Here is a 21,408-nt window from a genome sequence, read left to right on the forward strand (position 1 = left end):
AGGGGAGGCACCTTAAAATTCAATTCCAGTCTACAAAATGTATAAAAATACTAACCATTGTATATGGAACAAATTCATTTTTAAGCATACCTCAACCACTGAATTTAAATTTCAGTGATCAACTTTTTAATGCTTGAACTTATATAATAGCAACCTTTTACCGACTGTGTGCCTGACAACATGCTAAGGTTTTATTCTCATCGACATCTTACAACACTCAGGGGCATAAACTACTGCCCCATTTTACAGGTAAGGGGAGAAAATGGAGAGGTAAGGGACTTGCCCAGAGACTCACGTCTACTAAGTGGCAGTGCTGAGAGTTGAAGCTGCCTGTGTCTCATTCCAAAACCCACGTTCTAAAAGCGGAGGCAAAAGAAGGAAGATCAGTACTTACTATATAAGATCCGAAGGAATCCCCCAAACCTGCTACTTCCCAGTCTCCTCCTCTTGCTTCACACTCACCAGGCTTCAGATAGCTCGCTAAACTTGAGTGATGGAAATAGTCCTGGTGTTGAGGGGAGAACCCTGGAGGGGCAACCAAAGGCCCACATGGTCCATGAGGGAAGGAGCTGTTGCACAGCCTCTGCTCACCGTTTCCTGCCCGGAGAATGGAACGCTTTATACCAGGGTTTCTCAGCCTTGGCACAAGTGACATCTTGGGCCAGATAATTCTTTGTCATGGCGGCTGCCCTGTGCATTGTAGGATGTTTGGTAGCATCCCTGGCCTCTGCCCTCTGGGTGCCGGTAGCATCCTCCCCAGCAAACTCCAGTTTGACAACCAAAAATGTCTCTAGACTTTGCCACATGTCCCTGGTGGGGGCAGAAATCACTCCTGATTGAGAATCATGGATTTATTCCAGATGCGAGGAAGCCCTGCTCTAGGTGCTCAGAACCTCTTATGCTAAAGAGAAAAGCAGACCCAGAATATTGCCTGTTTCGATGAGCTTGCTGCCTCTCCCACCCCACACGGACCCCACTTTGCCCAACTTTACTTGCCTCCGTACCCTCCGGCCCCACTGTAGCTGATCCCTTTTGTCTCCTGTGATCCCCCCGCCTATCCATCACCTCTGAGCGTCCACACACGCAGATGCCCACCGGCCTGCTGCCCGTTGGCCTCATTTATCCTGCACATGCCAGCCACTCCTCCTCCATCCCTCCTCCGCCCTTTGCATTCTATTTTACGCTCCGCAGTCTGTCCCGCCCTCCTTTATGATGTTGCCCACATGGCGGGGGGTGGGGAGTTCCTGGGGAGCAGAGATCCAATCACAGGCTCTCCATGTGCCCCGCACATGCCCAGCATACCACGAGGCAGAAAGGACATGCTGATTGCAGGAACTGTATGAAAGTCACATACTGTAACTTTCCTCCTTTGACCGAGGTCTTGACCGTGCTCAGGTGTTGGGCTCTTGTATCTGTCTCCCCGCCTCTCACCTTGTGGTCCACGGCTGTCCCTGGGGGGAGCCCGAGCAGGTTGGTGACAGCCTTATTACCTCATGTCTCCCTTCCTGCAGGCTCCCTGGCCATGAAGGTGTGCAGGAAGGACTCCTTAGCCATCAAACTCAGCAACAGGCCCTCCAAGCGAGAGCTGGAAGAAAAGAACATCCTTCCGAGGCAGACGGATGAGGAGCGGTTGGAGCTGAGGCAGCAGATCGGCACCAAGCTCACCAGGTAGGACAGCGCAGCCACTGGCTCCATGGATTTCTGTGGAAGAATTCAGCCTCCATCCTCAAATCTGTTTTGAGTGTCTCTGAAGAGCTCCTTGCAGAAAAAGTCCATGGGAAATATTCCATTTCTTCTGCAGGGTTGCTTTTATGGTCCCCTCTTTTTCACTCATCAAAATCTTAGAAATTTCACTTGACTAAAGGTTCAAGCTGAGAGGAAGATTTCCAGGGAGAATAACCACCTGTAGAACAATCCCCATCATCCAGCAGAATTGAGGACCTATACACCTAGGCACTGTGGTTTGCTTAAGCACAAAGCAATCGAATAAATGGACTTTTCTGCTAGACTGTGCAAGTAGAAGACATCAGTGGTGGGTAAAGATGCCTCATTACTGAGCTGGGACTCTTCTTGAGTGATTGCCGCTGTGAGTGGGTATTACAGACACGGGCAAAGCAGTATGTCATATTAATATGTTCAACACTTATGTGTGTATTTATAACCTAGTGCATCTTTATACAGTGTGAGGTAACATCTGTGACACGCTTATTAGCCAGGCATTCTTCTAAACGTTTTATGTGTGTTCATTTAATCTTTGAGCTTCCCTATGAAATGGACATTTCTATGCCCATTTCACAGATGAGAACACCAGAGAGAACTTTAGTTACCTGCGTAATATCAGACAGAATGGCTGTGGAGAGCTCCCTCTTGACCATATATGATGCTGCCTCTGTAATAATAGTCACCAGGTGAGCCCTCACTTTGGCCCAGGCACCATGCTCATTGTTTGGATGCAGTGTGTAGAGGTCTCCCAGGGTTTCCTCCTGACTTTCCCACTTACTGCCCCATAGCCTCGTGTAAATCACTTATTCTCTTCCCCTGTATTTTCTGCCTTTATAAGATGGGGAGTTGTAAGAATTAAACAATATAAGGAAAGCACTTAAAACAGTCTCTCTAACTGTTTAGACATGGGAGCCTGTCCCATGGTGGGAGAGCCTGACTGTTAAACACTCTTCCTTCTGTTGAAGTGAAATCTCTGTCCATGCATCTCCCACCCATTGGTCACATTCTTTTCTTTCTGCAGCTACCTCACCCCTCTTAACACACATGCTTTCGGGTACTTGGAGGCAACGATACTGGCTCCCCAGGTCTCCTTTCCTACACTGCATATAGCCACATCCTGTCTCTGGGGTTCAGTGGGTTGGGTGGATATAGTTCTAGGCTGCTTCCTGAACCAGCTTGTTCAATTTTACACCTGATACAAATAGGGCTCTCCACTAGGGAACTAGAAATAAGAGAAGGAGCAGATCCTTGACCCCAGCCCTTCTTCCCAAAAGTTCATTTCCATTATCCTTTGACTAGGACAAAGGAGCATGGGTATCCTTTATTCTAGTTCTTTCCCTCACTTCCATTTTCCCAGCTTTGTGACAGTATAAGCAGAGCCCCAGGATTGTGGGGAAAATTGAAAACTTCTCTGCAGATGTATGTGAGATGCCAACACATCTAGCTGCCCAAGGTGGCATCTTCTGTGGAGAGGGAGACAAAGGGGGGAGATACGGAAAGCAGATGTGTGTAGCTGGCCACTCTGCTTGTCCACCACAGAGCATCATCCACCTGGAGGAAACAAAGTGAAAAAGGCCATTGTCCCAGAACACGCTCCTAAAAAGACACAGCCCAGCTTCTCACGCCTGAATCCATACCCGCATCCCACCACTATGAGCATGTGGCTATGGCAGTGACACAACCCAGAGGTGGGAAGAGACATAGGCCACCCATGCACTGCAAGAAGTTCTCTGCATTTGAAGATTTATCCTTGGAAATCATCCCTTTCCCAACCTTTCCTCTTCTGACAGCACTTAAATACTGCTCAGGATTCATAAAATCCACTGAGCGTTCACCATAGTGATGTCTATTCCCAACCCTCGTTCACCCTGGTCAGTAGAAGAAGACACACTGACCAGGGAGAGAAAGATGGAGGTAGAGAGGACAGCATTGGGAATATTCCAAGTGTTGAGCTCTGAGTCCATTTCTTCTTTGTTCCACTCCTTCAACTAGGGAGTTTATTTCCTTCTGGTGTAACCCTTGGCATCTCAGCCAGATTACAGGAACTGGACCTAAAGGAAAGGACATCAGGAGTGTTGAGCAGGTCAACAAAGTTGTACAGAGTTCAGCAAATCTGGTGGGGAGGCCTAATCCACATCTCAAGGTCTTCTTTAGAAAGGAATTTTAAGGACTATTCTCTTTTGAATGAGAACCCAGCTTGGTGCTTCCAGCCACTCATTTATCCTGAAGCCAGGGCAGAATGAAGGAGAAATCTGAGAACCAGAAGGTTGACCATGGTAGAGAGAGAACTAATCTGAGGCCCAGAGCCTTGGCTTCTAGCTCTGGTTCTGAGGGTTTCCTAAGTAGATGTTTGCTAACTCTGGGTCTACATTTCCTAATCTGAGGGGATTAGATCATCTGATCACTTTGTGCAAACTGTGAACTTCATTATCATCAAAAGTGACTAAAAGTATGTAGGAATCTGTTGTAGAGTTTGCATTTCCGAAGCTACAGGGCTGTGGCTTTCTTTGGCTATTTGAGGTAGTAAGATGTACTGGAAATCTCAAGCTCTTTGAAAAGCCTACGGCCAAGTCTGCAGTCCTCATGGAGTGAGCAAGATAGAAAACATAATTTTAGTCTGACAGTTTTAATAGCATAAAAGAATAATGTAGCACTCCAAGAATAATCCCAAATTGGGGGAAGGGAGCAGAAACATCAAGTAAAATGATATCAAGTATTAAGGGAGAGTTTCTGCCTAAGAATGCAAAAATATTGTTCTTCCAAAAATGTTTTCTCATTGATGCTATTGGGCAGACTCTCCTAAACCTCGGTCATCAAGTCATCTGGATGCTTTGATAGTAAATAACTGTTTCAACCAACCGCCATTTGAGAAGTGAGGGCTGCCCTTGAGACGTGAACGTTGTCAGCTGGGTGTGCTTTTCTCTTCTCCTTATGTATACAGACTCAGGCCGGTTGCAGAGAACCAAGGGGTCAACACGTCCATCCGCTGGGGTGTCCGAGGGATGAAATAGTAGAACTTCGACTTAAATTTATTTTATGTCATTCTTTTTAAATCGATTGTGTCTGTGTTATAATACACATATATATCAATGCAGTAGTATCAATACTTGTATATAACTTATAAATAAAGAAATGGCATGTGTGGGGATACATGCTTAAAAAATTAAATTGACAGAGTTCTCAAGAAGCTTCGAGCCCACAGGTCTGAGGGTCCCTTCTCAGGGCTGCGTGAGCAGGTCCTTTCCTCTCCAAGGACCTCTAGTCAGTGGAAATGTAGAGACCTCAGGGCCATCCCTCACCCCTCCAAAGCCCCCAAGTGCAAGATGCTGCTGCTTTCTCTCTGAGTCTCTTCTCTGGGCCCTTCAACCTGAACCCTAGGAGGTGGTCAGCCTGTGTGATCTTAGCTATCCAGTCCTCTTTCAGCTCCCTTCATTTACCAAGCTTTTTACTCCCCTAAGATTAATATCCAACCCACATGACTCCATGTTATTTATTTGAAATACATCTTACTACCCCCTCCTCCCCCCCCCAAAAAAATCATTATTTAAAAAATTAGACATGGAGCCATACTTCTCAGTGTTCATAGTGACCTCTTGATCAGCCAGGGGACAGCTGATATGGCCCTAAGCCACTTTCCAGCTTGGGGCATTGATTGGTTGAAGAAATGACCCTCCCAACTAAAGGATGGCGCTCAAGACCATTGGGCATGGGGTTTTGAGGGACTAAATAGAAGTCTGATGCCTAAAGCAGTTGTTCCTTTGCTTCTGAAACATCCTTTAGAAAGTGAATCATCCTGTAAGTCACTAAGACTCCTTATTTTTTTAAAAAGGCGCTAAGACCCTGAAACGTGATCTGTTCTTGGTTACTCAACAGCCAGTGCGCCTAAGCCTCCTCTCCAACTGAGGTCCCCGCCCTCAGTCCCCTCCAATACCTTCTGTAAGGTTTGGATCAGACAGGGGGAGAGAAAGCCTGGGAAGGACAATAAAATGGGAGATGCCTTGCAGTATACGTAGGAGTATATAATCTAAATTAAGCTCAGGAATAAATAAGGATTCGGGCAATCTGCCTCCGTGACATACTTGTTCCCCTAAAATATCTCTTCACCCTTAAAATATCCGTGTCCCACTCAGGGGTGAACTGTCATCATCTTTTTTTTTTTTCTTTTTTTAAAATGTATTTCTATTATTTTATTTTTTATACAGCAGGTTGTCATCATCTTTTTTGCAATCATGGTTGACCACGATGTTTTCAGCATCCCTCTGAGCTGGAGCAGGCATAGCCCCGTCTTAAAATGGGAAGCATCCCTACGGGGAAACTCTTTGGAAACCTTGCTGGGTTTTGGAAAGGATGTTTCTCCTTGTGATGTCCTTTTCCTAGACCAGACATAGCTGGTGATTCAGGCCACTCACCTATGATTCTTGCCAACAATCAGAGGAGATGCTGACTTAATTTCAGCTACTGGGAGTATTCGTTTTCTAGGGCTACCATAACAAAGTACCACAAACTGGGTGGCTTACACAACAAAATTTATGGTCTCACAGTTCTGGAGCCTGGAAGTCTGAAATCAAGGTGTCGGCAGGGTTGGTTCCTTCTAAGGGCCGTGAGGGAGAATCTGTTCCAGGCCCCTCCCCTGGCTTCTGGTGGTTCACTGACAGTCTTTGGCCTTCCTGGTCTCTGCCTTCATCTTCTCCCTGCGTGTGTGTCTCTGTGTCCAAATATCCCCTTTTTATAAGGACACCAGTCATCTTAGATTAAGGTCCAACCCTCATCCCCTTGTTTTAACTTGATGACCTCTGTAAAGACCCTGTCTCCAAATAAGGTCACACTCTGAGATGCTGGGGGTTAGGACTTCGACATTTGTATTTTGGGGAGATACAATTCAACCCATACCATTTGGGGAAGCATAAAGTGGGTCTACCTAGAAAAGGAGCCACAAACTCAAATGCACACCTGGGGCCAGGCAGGTATTGAACATAAGGGAAGCGGGCAGTTCTAAGATTGTTAACAGGGAGTGCTGGGAACTGGGTTGAGATGGAAAGTCCATCCTTTATCAAAAGGGGTCACCACTCTTCAGCTTCAGTCCCCTGTTGTTTTGGAGAAATGAAAGACCAGTTTGTCAGATCTTATTAAAAAAAAAGATCTGGATTTTTTAAAAATGAAAATTCCAAATTTTTTAAACATTGGACACACCAAGCAGAATATAATTATGGATTAAGTTTAGCCCCAGGATCATGTCTTAGCCTGTGCCCCCTGGATATAATCTCTGACCTGGAAACCATAGGTTTTCCTATCTACAGTATAGTCCTAAATTCTGTGGGCATGCACTGTACACTTTGATGACATGAGATAGAACTCTTCCGTGTGTGATAAATGTCAATGTGAGCATGTGCATGTGTCTCTCTGTAGCAATTGGGAATTAACATCTTCTAGGATCCAAATTAATTTGAATGTGGTTACGTGGATTAATCACTAAAGCAATATACTCTATTCCTAAAAAGAACTTTTGACCCAGCTTTCAGGAATTTAGTCAATTGGTTTTCAGAGTGTTTGTGACTATGGAAAAACACATTAAGTTGAATGAAGAAATTGGTTGAAATAGCTGTCACTGCTTTCTTTTCCTTAATGCGTGTTGAGTCTGGGAATCAGAAGGATTTAAGGTTAAAGCACTGGTAATTGTTGATAGTTTGAATCTATACATACAGCATGAGATCCACACCAAGCATCATATGGCAGATCAGATGTAGGACCCGCCTTTGAAAATTACCAAAATTCTCCCTCTTCTTTCCTCCTTGGTATTTACGATTGCCACCTCTTAAATAGCTGTTGTCTTTGCGGTGGCAGGGAGGTGGGGAATGAGATAGGGGAGGTGGAAAAATGATGACCTGATCATCTCCATGAAACCTCATGTGTTATTCTCTCTTATTCAGAATTTAATATGCTAGAAAGAAAGAGTATTCTAAATCTGTATTTTATGCTCCTAAGTAGTTCACACTATAGGCAGAATATAAAATAATATGTACAGAGGATTATGTGCTGCTTTAAATCATAATACAGTGTTCAAGGGAGAAACTTGAAATCCATTTTTCATGCTTATAGCACAGGCAATAAAATGCAGTAATCCTGACTTCTGACTGTAGCTTGCATACTGTTGATGGTTTGGGAAAATCAGTGTTATGAGTCTCGATACACCGGAGCCTAGTTCCAAGGTGGCAAATGGTATCTCCCCCCAAATCTAAGGGCTGATGCTAAGTGTGAGCTGGTACCTTCCCAGGCTAGGTGATTTCTTCTGCTGCAAAAGCACTTTCTAAAAAAAGGAATAACAATCAAAGGCTCTATGAATTCAATTCAACTTTGGCTGACTGAGGGTGCCCTGGACGTGTGTCCCTGTGAATCACTTGAAAGAAAGAAGGGAGGAAAATAGACTCGAGTGAAGTTTTGGAGGAGCTCCCTTGTCCACCTGGCTTTTGCAGCCTTGCAGCAGCATTTGCACCCTCCTCATCACCCCTTTGACTGTGATGAAGGATGGAGTGGGGAGGGGACCAGAGAGGAGAGAGGAGCCGCAAGAGGGCACTTGTGTCTGCTCATCTTCGCATCCGCAAAGCCTGGGTGGGAATGGCTCAGGTCAGTGGGCTTTTTCTGTGGATTCTGAACCCTCCCATAAACAAAACTGAAATTAAGTACCAGTCACCAAGCTGAACTGAGTGATCGGAACAGGCTAAATCAGGGTGAAATATGACGAGAATGGAGTTATTGAATCCTGCAGCATTTGCATAACAAACACGCGGAATCTTCGAGCAGCTCAGTTGCTTTCAGATTATTTGACATCTCCCATTAACTCACTGCGCAAAATAGAAAATCCTCTCTTAAAAGCCCTCCAGAAAGGCTGACATCTTCTGAAAGGTGCTGAGTTGAGTCGAGGCTACAGCGTGACCTGACTGATAGAAAGTGAAGGGCAACTACACATCTGTTTCTGTTTGTTTGTCTGTTTTTGCTGATTGCCATTCTTTTATTTTTCTTTGAATTTTATTATTTTTTTTTTATACAGCAGGTTCTTATTAGTTATCTGTTTTCTACATATTAGTGTATATATGTCAATCCCAGTCTCCCAATTCATCCCACCACCACCCCCTAACACCCTGCTTTCTCCCCTTGGTGTCCATACGTTTGTTCTCTACATCTGTGTCTCTATTTCTGCCCTGCAAACCAGTTCATCTGTACCATTTTTCTAGATTCCACATATATGCAGTAATATACGTTATTTGTTTTTCTCTTTCTGACTTACTTCACTCTGTATGACAGTCTCTAGGTCCATCCACTTCTCTACAAATGACCCAATTTCATTCCTTTTTATGGCTGAGTAATATTCCATTGTATATATGTACCACATCTTCTTTATCCATTCATCTGTCGATGGGCATTTAGGTTGCTTCCATGACCTGGCTATTGTAAATAATGCTGCAGTGAACACTGGGGTGCATGTGTCTTTTTGAATTATGGTTTTCTCTGGGTATAGGCCCAGTAGTGGGATTGCTGGGTCATATGGTAATTCTATTTTTAGTTTTTTAAGGAAACTCCATACTGTTCTCTATGGCGGCTGTATCAATTTACATTCCCACCAACAGTGCAAGAGGGTTCCCTTTTCTCCACAACCTCTCCAGCATTTGTTGTTTGTAGATTTTCTGATGATGCCCATTCTAACCGGTGTGAGGTGATACCTCATTGTAGTTTTGATTTGCATTTCTCTAATAATTAGTGATGTTGAGCAGCTTTTCATGTGCTTCTTGGCCATCTGTATGTCTTCTTTGGAGAAATGTCTATTTAGGTCTTCTGCCCATTTTTGGATTGGGTTGTTTGTTTTTTTAATATTGAGCTGCATGAACTGTTTATATATTTTGGAGATAATCCTTTGTCTGTTGATTCATTTGCAAAGATTTTCTCCCATTCTGAGGTAGAATGATATGCTAATTAATTTGATTGTGGTCATCATTTCACACTATAGACATATATGAAAACATCACATCATACACCTTAAATATATACAATTTTCATTTGGCAAAAACAACAATAAACAAAAGGCTTTTCACATTGGCTGAAGGAAGGAGGTAGCCAGGTGGCAGCTGCTGTGCAGAGTCATGGTTAATCTGAAGGGAGCAGGTCACGTGGAAAGTTTGTGAGGGTCTGTGCTGGGGCCAACATCACTACGTGCCCATGATCTGTGTCAGTGAATGGACTGCTCCTGAGGGCCAGGAGATCAAAATAATCTCCATTAGAGAAAAATGAGACCCAAAATAAACATTGCTTATGTTTAAAGAAAAAACTAGCTTAAGTACAACTGGGAGATCTCAGAGAGGAACAGTGGACCTTGAGCTGAATAAGTTTGTTTTCTATGGGTTTAAGGTTAACTTTTCAGGGAAACAAGTTACTAAGGGAGACCATGGAACCTCGACAAATTGATTCTGTTGGAATTCTATTAGAATTGATGGTGCACAACACTGTATGAGGTATCATTTAGAAGGTAGCTGGAGGGAACTCCCTGGCGGTCCAGTGGTTAGGGCTCAGTGCTTCCATTGCAGGGGACACGGGTTCGATCCCTGGTTGGGGAACTCGGATCCCACAAGCCTTGCAGTGTGGCCAGAAAAAAAAAGGTAGCTGGATAATCATCCTTCAAAGAGATTAGTCAAGGTTACCCATTGTTCTCTGTTTTAGCCTGGGAAAGAGATGCTGATGGCAGGTTCTGTGGGGAAAGTGTGGGTCCTTCTGGACCACCTTCTTTTATTGATGGGAATGTATTTTAGACTATTTCTCTTTCCATTTTTTTTCCTTTAAATGTTCCTGGAAGAATGGAGATGGGACAGGGCTCTGGATAATTTAATCACTGAATAATCTAACCATTTACTTGTTAATAGGAACAACTTCAACTTGAGTTGTCAGACCATTTTTCTTGTAATATATTTTTTTTCTTTCCTACAATCTTTTGATCCCTCTATAAACTAAAACAGTCATAAGGATGTGTCATTGCTATCATACTTTTATTCATGAAAGGAGCTCTCAAAGCCATTTGTGAATCTACTGGGAGGCAATGAATAAACAATGAGTTAAATCATCTTATGAAGTACCACCAAACTTTGGTTGAAAGATGATTCTGTCACATGGAATAATACTTCAAAATCTGGTCTAGTGCTTTCAGATTAGCTTATTTGGAGGTTTTTTTTTTCCACAGTGAGCTTTGTACCTGTATCACAAGGAGTCTATTTGTGAGTTTCTTTACCTCCTTCACAATTGCATCTTCTGAATGTGAAGAAGTATAGAATAGAGCACTTTAGAACTTCAGTGGACACTCACTACCACTGCCTCTAGTACCCTGAATTTTACAGTGAAAGAAACTGAGGCCAAAAGAAATTAAGCTGCTAGCCAAGTTCATATAGTTACCTGGCTACACTGGGATCTGAAACCGAGACCTCTGACCCCACCCAGTGCTAAAAATTAATATCCCCCAGAAAGGGGAGAAATGTATTCACTTCTCACTGGAAGAAACAGGCCAGTTATTTGTTAGAAAGTATGACAAGTCATAGATCTCAGTTGATTTTCTCAATTCATGTCTGAAAGAGAGAGAAATGACTCAAAGGTTTTGAATTAAATCTTTAAGAAACATTTTCGGAAGTCAAAAAGCCCATGAATAAGGAATCTGTGAATTCTCTCATAGGTAGTTTCTTTCATGGGCACTGTTTCCTCCTCAATCCCACGTAGCTAAAAGAACATTTAAATTAAGTGCCCAAGTGAGAGACATTTCCCCATCTTAATAGTTAATCACAGCTGAGAAAATCTCATTAATAATTTTTGAAGACTGATCAGGTACTTTTGAAGATTCTGTATCTGATGCCTTAGTTTGGAGTTGGCCTCTTCTAGTGATTCTGTCATTCAGATGATAAATGAAGCTCTAATCCGTTATACTTAGGAAGATTTCTTTGTTCTTTGTTTCAATGGTGAAGTTGGCATTTCTAGTCTCCAGGATAATTTCCGTGGTATGTAGCGTACTTTCTCCCTCATCCACCAACTTTGGCTGCAGGTTTGATTGAAGGTGATTTTTCGACAACTCCCCTTAGAGCTTGCACACAGTCCTGAATATTTAAATAGCAGAACTGGATTACAGCTGAGACATTTGCAGAACAGTTGTTTTTCATAGATCCCCTCACGTCTTTGTTTACTGGCAAAAAAAACCCCTAACTCTCGTGCAAAATGCTAATAAGAGTAATTCATTTTATTTATCTTCAGTATATTCATTTCACTCTTCTTGGTTTAGAATGCAAAGATTTTTAGAATAGCCTTGAAAATTGCATATATGCTAACTAAACAGTAATTTTTCTGACAGAATATAAACAGGAAAATCATCCAAAGATACAAACCCTGGAAAATCGCTTTTCCCTCTGATTCCGAAGGCAATTCCTTTGAAATATAAGTGAATACGCTTCTATTTTAGGAAGTGTGATCATGAAAATTTTATGTTCTGTGCCCACTGAACCATTAAAACAATAGTTCTTCAAAACGGGCAGCCTTATTAGTGCCTTTGAAAAAAACAGCAGGCAGACAGATAAATAGTGGGTACTGACAGGTGATCAGTGTGTTGAAAAGAGTTTTACCTACGGTAAATCCAACCCTCCTTTGGACTGTTATGATTTTCCTTGTGTTGTTCATCTTCATATTGTAACTTATCAAGCTCCCCTTTGAAAGATGCTGAGAGAGGTCATTACATCTTCCTGTGAGTTAAAATGAGAGCTGCCCTCCCCAAGTTTGATTGAACCAATGAGTCTGCCATCTGCACATTCCACCCCAAGCTGCCCGGGCAATGTCCCATCCACGGGAAGCCTTCAGCACACCCTCCTTGAGTGACCTGGCACTTCCTTTAGATTCGCGGAAGCTGAGTGAGGTTGAGTGGGTACCTTCTGCCTGGAGCCTGCTATGTCCATACAGCACATCCTTGGAGGGTTACTCCATCTCATTTCTCTCTTGCATTACCCTCTCTCTTCACAGTCCTTAACCACATGTAGCCATTTGGGGCCACAGCCTATGAAATCTGATTCTCACCCCACAGTCAACAGCAGCACCTGGATAATACTCAGGCGTTTCCCGCGAAGGAGCTGTAAATTCATACAACTTTGTCCAGGCAGAAATAAAACAAGCTTATTCATTAAAAAAAAAAAAAAAAAAAGCATATATATAATGTCAGGTTTAGCCTACCTAAGAAATTAGCTTAAATTTGTCCTGCATTTACATTGTGTGTTATATGATATGTTTGCTAATTGATTAATAATAGAATGCTGATGTATGTATGCACACACACACACACACACACACGAGAGAAAAGGACGTGGCCTACTGTCCACCAGGCTGGGAGCTAAGGATCCTATGTTAGATATGTGCTATGAATTCATGGTCTCTTTTTGGGAACATACTTGAGGGGATACAGTCTCTTCTTACAAGCGATCTGTCTCCCAATCCATTGTGTAGATAAGGCCAAGAAATTAGTAAAAGTGTTTATATTTGTTTCCTGTATGGTCAAGGTAAAGTCGGTTGAAGCAGCCATATCACGCTCCATTTTTACATTCTTTTTCTTCTTTGCCTTTCCCATATTATAGATCCTTTCCTAGACAAATAAACCCATTCCATTATTAGAACTCCATTTTTCCTGATTCTTTTAGAATTAACAAATAGATTTTCAAAAAATGCAAAAGTGCAAATCCAAACTGGTTAGACATTCCTAAAATCCACCATGCTGCTGGGGGAAAAAGGTATGTGTGTGTGTGTGTGTGTATATACACACATACATACATATATATGTGTATATATATACATATATATGATGTCTGTTACTTCATATGTATGTATTTTATGAAACATTATCATGGTTAAGCACTTCTAATTTAATGAGACTACCTATATTCTTTACCATTCTTTTATTCTACAGGACTGTTGGTTTTAAAATGAAGCTTTATGTTAAAATTGTGGAGTCATAGATCAGGAAACAGTATAGAAATGAGACTTTTAACAAAGGAGAATTATAGAAAACTTTGCAAAATCAGATGATCAAAATCCCCTCTACTGGAGCATCTGGGACTCTTTGGGGGTTTTTGTGTTTTCATCTCCAGGTTTCTAAACAGCGTGAAATCTCATCTGAACTGGAGTTGTGATTTGTTCCAGAAATGGGCGCTCAGAAGAAGCCCTGAGAGGCAGCTGTAGGAAAATAGCTGTAGTCCTGTTGAATGAAAAGGAGAGAAGGGGCTGGGGATTCTTGACAGCTGTCTCCCAGCCTCTGTCTCACATAAGACCCTTCAGCCTCTCCTTGGGAGGTGCTGATGGCCCCAAGATGACAGATTGGCCTTTGGGGGGAACAGGAAAAGAGCATGAGCTGCACAGACCCTGTAGGTCCTGGAGTCGTCCAGGTGTCGTAGTCAGAGCAGGCGCAGGAGGAGGCATCAGGGGACCTACTTCCAACTTGCCATCCCTTGCCTTGCTTTGGAAAGTAGTCAAGGGTTGTATACATTGTTTATTGACGCCCAACAAAGCAAGGCATTGGGGAAATCTGGAACCACAGTATTTTGTGGATGAATGAGTGGATGAATAAGTATATATTCTTATGACATTTCTGTGTTGTCTAGACTGCACAGGTCATCCTAACCATGATACTGTCCGGGACAGTCACTCAACAGTGAACCCCGGAGTTTCCTCTTTTCATTTGAATCACTTTTTGTCCTTGTTCCAGAGATCTGTTCATCAGAAGCAATATTCTTTAAAGAAGTAAGGACAAGAAGTACAGGGGTACCTGGGGGAAGGCTCAAGTTATGAAAAGAATATCCAGATGCCTGTGCCCTTGTTGTCACACTTGAATATGCATGCAAATCTCCTGAAGATCCGTATGTGGTCATGTCCTGTGTTAAAACAACACAGCCTGCTGGGTTCCACCCAAGCATTCCTAATTCAGTAGGTCTGGCGCCCAGGAATTTGCCACAGTTAAGGAGTTCCCAGCTACTGCTGAAAAATGACCTAGGAAGCTTTAAAAAGTATATTAACAGTGCTTTACCCTCAGATATTCTGATTTAATTGGTCAAGAGCGTGGCCCAGCCACCGGTATTTTTTAAGGTAATATAGGTTATTCTAATGTGCTACAAGATTGAGAACCACTGACTCAGAAACCATGGAAATGGCAGAGATCAGGAGAATAGACAAAACGCGATAGGAAGAGGACCAAGGATGAGCTTGAAGTTAACAACTTGAGGATATTTTTTGTTCCCACTTGACTAGTGAGGTGTGTGGTGCTTAGGGGCTGTACTGATGCACTTGTTTTGCCTCACTCTTACTCTTTTGCCTTGACTTCTTACCAGATCATACTAAACTTGTTGAAGATTCTGATGGAAGGTTATTTAAAAATGCTTTGTGTTCCTAGGGAGAATGTTAACTTTTACAATAGAGCTATCTATTGAGGGGTTTAAAAAAACAAAAACAAAAACAAAGGCCAAATTTCAGTTTTTATGTTTTGGGAAGAGGCTAAGGACAAAAGATAAAACACAGATAAAACACAGTATATATTTGATGGCAGAACTTTATCATATCATCGACACCCAGTCATTCTTGTTAATATTGTTAGTTGTTATGCTTAGCTCTGAAGGCCTAGACCACTGTCTGGTATGTAATGGACAGATGGACAGATGGATGAATGGACAGACTCACTCATGAACAGGCAGATGCATGGGTGGGTGCATGGACAGATGGATGGATGGATGGACAGACAGATAAGATTAACTAAAGGTGACCAAGTCTCCTCAGTCACTTTAAAGTAGAATAGAGGACATTTATTTTTATTCCCACATTCCTTATCTTTTGACATCACATTGTTTTAGCATTTCTTTTGGTTGATTCTTCATGTAAACATGGCCTTATTGAGATGAGTATATTCTTAGGTTAACTTCTTTAACTATCTGATTTCTATTGTAACAACTCACATACTCTTTCAAAGTGAAATCTTCCTGATTGCTCATTTGGAGCGTATATCTAATAAGAACCCTAAAAGTATTCAGGCTGTAGGCTCTCAGTTTTTGTGCTGTTTGTTTTTTTTTAGTTGATGCTATGCAACACACATAGTCCCATTGTTTTTCCCAAACTGATTTCATCTCAACACGACCAGCATTATTCCAATGTTTTTTCTGATTTTATTCCTTACAATATTTTATCTTTGCCATGGGGCTTCACACTGGGGCCACAGCCTCCAGTGAATAAAGCCAAAACCATTTCTCTCTTAAGAGTAATCTGTTTAGCTAGTTGAGGTGAGAGACTTTTTTTCAAGTTACCAGAAATAATATTTCATGCTTTCTACTTAATTTTAAAGGGGACTTTCACATCTGTTCTCATTCGGTTCTCTCAGGCTAGATTGTTGTTATGGCTGTTTGTCATTTGGCGAAACTTGGGTGCAGGGAGAGGTAAAGCGCTGTGATGTACCCAGGGGGCCTTCTGGCTAATGGTGGACGTAGGCCAGGAGGGCAGGGCTCCGAATCCCAGACCATTTTCCCCAGCCTGTGCTCTTTCTTATGCTGTAGCCAGGCTATTTGTTAACAGCTTGAGGGGAATGATGAGGAGGGGAAAAAAGTGGAAAATTATTGACTCAAATTCCTGGAAATCAACTTTTAAATCAACAGTTTTAAAAGCCGTGCTGCCTCATTTACAGAGAAAAAAGGTAGTGGGCAGAGTACTGAGGTGTAAAAGCAAACTGCTGCCCAACTTCCCAGAGGAACCCCTCCAGGAGCAAGAAGGCTGTCACGCAAGCCCAGGGCTCTGGTCATCCCCATGGGCACAGCAACAAGGCTAAAGTATTATGACTTGTCCCTTCCATGCGCCAGGCGCTATACTAAGTCCAGAAGCACAGAGGTAAATAAGACATAACTTGTGCCTTTGAAGCATTCACGGTATATTTGAGGAGGTCTTCGTGTAAATGGATGTTATCAGTGTGATGGATGAGGCATGGTCAAGATGGAGGAACACAGCAGAGGGAGTGACTAGTTCTGCCTGGTAGAATCAGAAAAGGCATCCTCCCCCATCATGACAACCAAAAATGTCCCCAGACATTTCCAAATGCACCCTGGGGGGCACAGTTGTCCCTGGTTGAAAGCCAGCACATTAGAGTGGTGTGGACAGAAGCCAGATTGTGGTGGGCTATTGAGACCTCAAGAACATTAAGCTCGAAGCACAGGACCCTTCTGAGTGGGGGGTTTCTCTGCAACTGCCCAGGTCATACACTCATGCAGCAGCCCTGGTGGTGGATGGGGCAGACATGGCCGCACCTCACAAAGCTTCAGCTCTGGGCTCCAGTGGGCGAGATGAGCAGTAATGGAAGACTGACAAGCGCCAGGATACAAGAGATACAGGACTATTGTCATAGACTGTGAAAGCACCTTAACCAAAGGCTGGTGAACAGAGGAAGTGATATTTGAGGTTTAAGCTGCAATCTTGGGGATTATTGTCAGTTCGCCAGATAAAGAGGAAGAGAAAGAATATTTAGAGGTAAGGAAGGGCATGCAAATCTGGAAGGAGCCAAGAGGAGGTGGGTGTGTCTAAAGAATGAGGGGGGGTGATTCTTGGCAAGCGGCCAGATCACAAAGAACCTTATAGGACATTTGGGTATTTTGACTCCTTCCTGCAGGCATCGGGAAGGTGTGCATAGCTTTCAAGCCGGGAGTGGAGAGATCAGATTTACCCCTTAGAAAGACCATTCTGTCTGGGGTGGAAGAGGATAGGGTGGCAGCATGGGGGAGATGCTGGTGGCCTGCTTTCCGGAGGAGGTGGCGATGGGATGGAAGGAGAGATGGTTGGGACTTGGTGGTTGAGTGACCCCCAGGGGTGAAGTACAGAGGGGATAATTCCCAGTTCTCTGAGCAGCTCACTGGGGGTCGGAATATTACTGGTAGACAATATAATTTGTCCAGTTGGCAAAACTACCTGCACAGGAGGGGAAGAAGGTAAATTAATTCCTTTGGGACCCTTTAAGTTTGATGGCCTATAGGAGTCTAAGAAGGCAGTTGGAAAGGTGTCTGGAACTCAAAAGTATGATTAGGGGTATGGAATCTGGAGTCATTGGCATGTAGATGCTAACTGAAGTCGTGAGTGTTGATGACGTCATCCAGGGAGCATGTGTGGCGTCAGAACTAGTAGGACCTGGGTTAGATAATTACTAAATGAGCACCTGTGATGTTCTCGGTGGTCTCCTAGGAACTGGCGATGTAGTGATGACCAGGACCAGACAGAAATGCCCCAGGCTTCATGGCACTGACAGGTCCTAGGGAAAGATGCCAAAGGAGGTGCAGGGGACAGAATTCAGTGCTTCCCCCCTTTCCCCGGCCCCAGCACGCTTGTCTAAGATGGAGGGAAAACCCCCATCCTCTCCTGCCTTAGGAAAGAGGACCTGGCTTTCTGTCAATCTCCACGAGCATCTTTGCCTTTTCTCTTTCCAACTGTCTGAAAAGGCAGTTACCTCCCTCTGAGATGCAGCAAACCAACCAAAGTCAATTCTGCTTTTCTTTTTTCCTGAAACGCAGATATAGCTTCAGAGATCCAGACTTTGAAATCAGGGCCCTCAAAACCATAAGCAGTTGTAAATACTAGTGAAAGCTGTGACCTTGCTGTTCCGAAGCCTGGAGAAGGCTCTTTAGATCCGTGCTGCAGAACGAATCCTTGTCGGCGTCAAGTCAAACCAGCAAAACCTACAAGGGTTGTGTCACTTCTCTGGGGAGATGCTGTAATGCTCAAAGACAGCTCTCCCCTGCTCTGCATATATTTAAAGCATCTTCCTGCTGCATTTGCTAGCAGTCTCCTTCCAAGGCCAACACCTAAGTGCCATTTGTTTGGGGTTGGTTGGTTTGTTTCACAGAAAAATGTTAGTTTGTTTACTTTTCTCTTACGGTCAGTGGTATAGATGGAGTTGTTCAGACTGATAAAAAATAAGATCCATTCTTACATTTTGAAAGAAAATAGAAGGCTCATATGTGGCAATGGATGGCAAGTGGCATTCAAATGGGAGTCAGTGATTTTCCAGTTCACGGTGAGTGGAAATCACTTAGCCGTGATCCATGGTAAAGAAGAAATCATTTGAGGCGTGGAAACAATTTTGCTGCTCAGAGATGTTGTATAAACCAGGGTCACATATGTAATAGCAGAGCTAGTTAAATAGATCACTTGAAAGGACATTAAACCTTTACTTTTGGGTAATTCATTCTATATAAAAGTTTAGCTCCCAAAAAAGTAGTTTCCTGTGTCATCTAGCATGTGAATGGTCATGTCTAAATATCTAATCAGGAAAAATTTTAATTTAATGTTAGTCTAAATCAGATACAATTACTTAAATCTACTGTCGAGGTGAGGAGAGTGTAAGAGATTCAGTGCATTCAGAAGGCATCTCTACTTTTATTCTCGGAATTATTAGCTCCTCGGGATTAGTCATAAAACTGACCATTTCATTAATACAGTAATCGTGCCCTCCTGCTCAGCTTTCTGTTAACCAAAGCTTCCACACAAGGTAGATCTTAAAAGGAACCAAGCAGATGGCTGCTTTACCTGGTGAAGATGGCAGGCTGCCCTGGGCGTGCCCCTAAAATTCTGATGACTGGAATTCTGAAGCTAGAGCTTTATCTGTTTGCTTTGTGAACTTGGCTCTGTTCAAAGACAAATCCCTCAAGGAAAGGTCATATTTTAAACTAATGTAAGTCATCTTGATTACAGTCCAACTTGAAAGAATAACTAAAAGCCATCAGTTGGGAACACCCTTTTTTATTCCAATACCAAACGTACAAACCTCCATACAATGCACTTTCTCCTGCAGCCTCCTGTCGAGGTGAAGAGAGCTGCCCCTCCTCCGTTTGAAAGATAAGGTCTTCTCTGCCCCTAAAATCCCAACCCCTCCTGCCTTCTCAGGACTCCTGCACTGTCCATGGAGCCTCCTGCCTCCTTATATATTTAGCTTGTCACCATCACCACCACCACTTAATCTGGATTCTTTCTGTTAAACATGTCAGTCTCCTCCCATTAAAAAACTATAAACCGGGCTTCCCTGGTTGCGCAGTGGTTGAGAGTCTGCCTGCCAATGCAGGGGACACGGGTTCGAGCCCTGGTCTGGGAAGATCCCACATGCCGCGGAGCAACTGGGCCCGTGAGCCACAACTACTGAGCCTGCGCGTCTGGAGCCTGTGCTCCGCAACAGGATGGGCTGCGATAGTGAGAGGCCCGCGCACCGCGATGAAGAGTGGCCCCCGCTTGCCGCAACTAGAGAAAGCCCTCACACAGAAACGAAGACCCAACGCAGCCAAAAATAAATTAATTAATTAAAAAAAAAAAACTATAAACTTCACCTGAGCCTCCTTCACCTCCAACTCTCTGGTCCCTTCAAAACCAGGTTTCACGGAGGAGTCCTTCATAATTGTTGTGTCCATTTTCTCACCTCTGTTCTCAACCCACTCCAGCCTGGCTTCTGTCCCCACCACCCCATGAAAGAGTCCTAAGTGAGCTCGCTAAGAACCTCCCTGGTGCTAAACCCAGTGGGCAGTCTTTCCAGGCCTCATCTGCCCTCTCAGCCGCGTCAGCCCACTTCCTTGGCCGCGCGCATCTTCCTCTGCCTCCAGGATGCCATGTTCTAATTTTCATCCTGTCTCCGTGCCCTGCCCCTCCTCTAACTCCCTGGCAGGTGTGTCTTCCTTAGTCTGAGAATTCAATATTGGAATTTTATAAGGCTCCATCCTAAGCCCTCTCCTCTTCTCCTTCTATGCTCTCTCCATACCCCTGACTTCAAATATTATCTAATTGCAAACTAGCCACAGATTTCTATCACTGGCCTAGCCATCTCCTCTCCACCGAGCTCGGTATATCCAGCTGCCTACTGGATGCGTCCACTTTGATGTTGCACAATCACTCTGACTCAACAGATCTAAACTCAGACTCATGGTTCCCTTCCACCCTTCCCCCGGCCCCCCCCAAAGTGCCCCGGTTCCCTTCCAGTGTTTCCCGCCTTCTGGGTGAGTGGCATAACCATCCGTCCAGCTGCGTAAGTTATGGAACCTAAGAGATATCCAATATACCTCCTTCTTCCCCCTCTGTCCGTAGACGCTGTGTCTCCATGGTCTGTCAACTTGACTCCCTAAGAACTTGTACATCGACCATCTTAGCCTAGCCCAGGTGTCCATCATCCTCTATCAGGTGTGCAATAGCCTCCGAGGCTCCTATTCAAACTGCCTCTTGCGTCTCTCAACCCATTCTCCGTACAACAAACAATGTGATCTATTGTAAATCTGAAATGTTCATTTGTTCCTCCCCTCTCCTACCCTTAAATGTAAACTCTTCAGTGGCTTCACATTGCTCCTTGAGAGAAGATCAGATTCCTTAACATAGCCTCCATGGGCACATGGCCTGGCTCCTGGCTTGTTTCCCACCATCCTTCTTCCCCTTGCTTTGTCCATTCCAGCAACCTGGCTTCCTCCAGCCTCCAGATCTGAACACAGACACAGTATCACTTCCTCTGGGAAGCCTTTCCTGACCTCCTAATTTTGTCAGATCCCAGTATCACTGCCCCAGATGCCTCACCATGGAAGGCTCTTACTAGAGTTTTATACTTCTTTCTATGACTATGTGAATTTTTTTTATTTTTTTATTTTTTTGGTA

The 21,408-nt window shown here is 43.6% G+C and overlaps 1 protein-coding gene across 6 annotated transcripts in view; it reads left to right on the forward strand.

The window, feature by feature from the left end:
- The window catches only part of PHACTR1 (phosphatase and actin regulator 1), a 300,263-nt gene that overhangs the window by 256,366 nt on the left and 22,489 nt on the right, over positions 1-21,408 (forward strand). For all 6 annotated transcript variants that reach the window (XM_061195732.1, XM_061195729.1, XM_061195730.1 and 3 more), the window contains one exon: positions 1,512-1,668. In XM_061195732.1, the coding sequence (XP_061051715.1) occupies positions 1,512-1,668 (157 nt within the window). The remainder of the gene's footprint in view (positions 1-1,511; positions 1,669-21,408) is intronic.

Source organism: Eubalaena glacialis, chromosome 7, assembly GCF_028564815.1.
Source record: "Eubalaena glacialis isolate mEubGla1 chromosome 7, mEubGla1.1.hap2.+ XY, whole genome shotgun sequence".
Lineage (NCBI taxonomy): Eukaryota > Metazoa > Chordata > Mammalia > Artiodactyla > Balaenidae > Eubalaena > Eubalaena glacialis.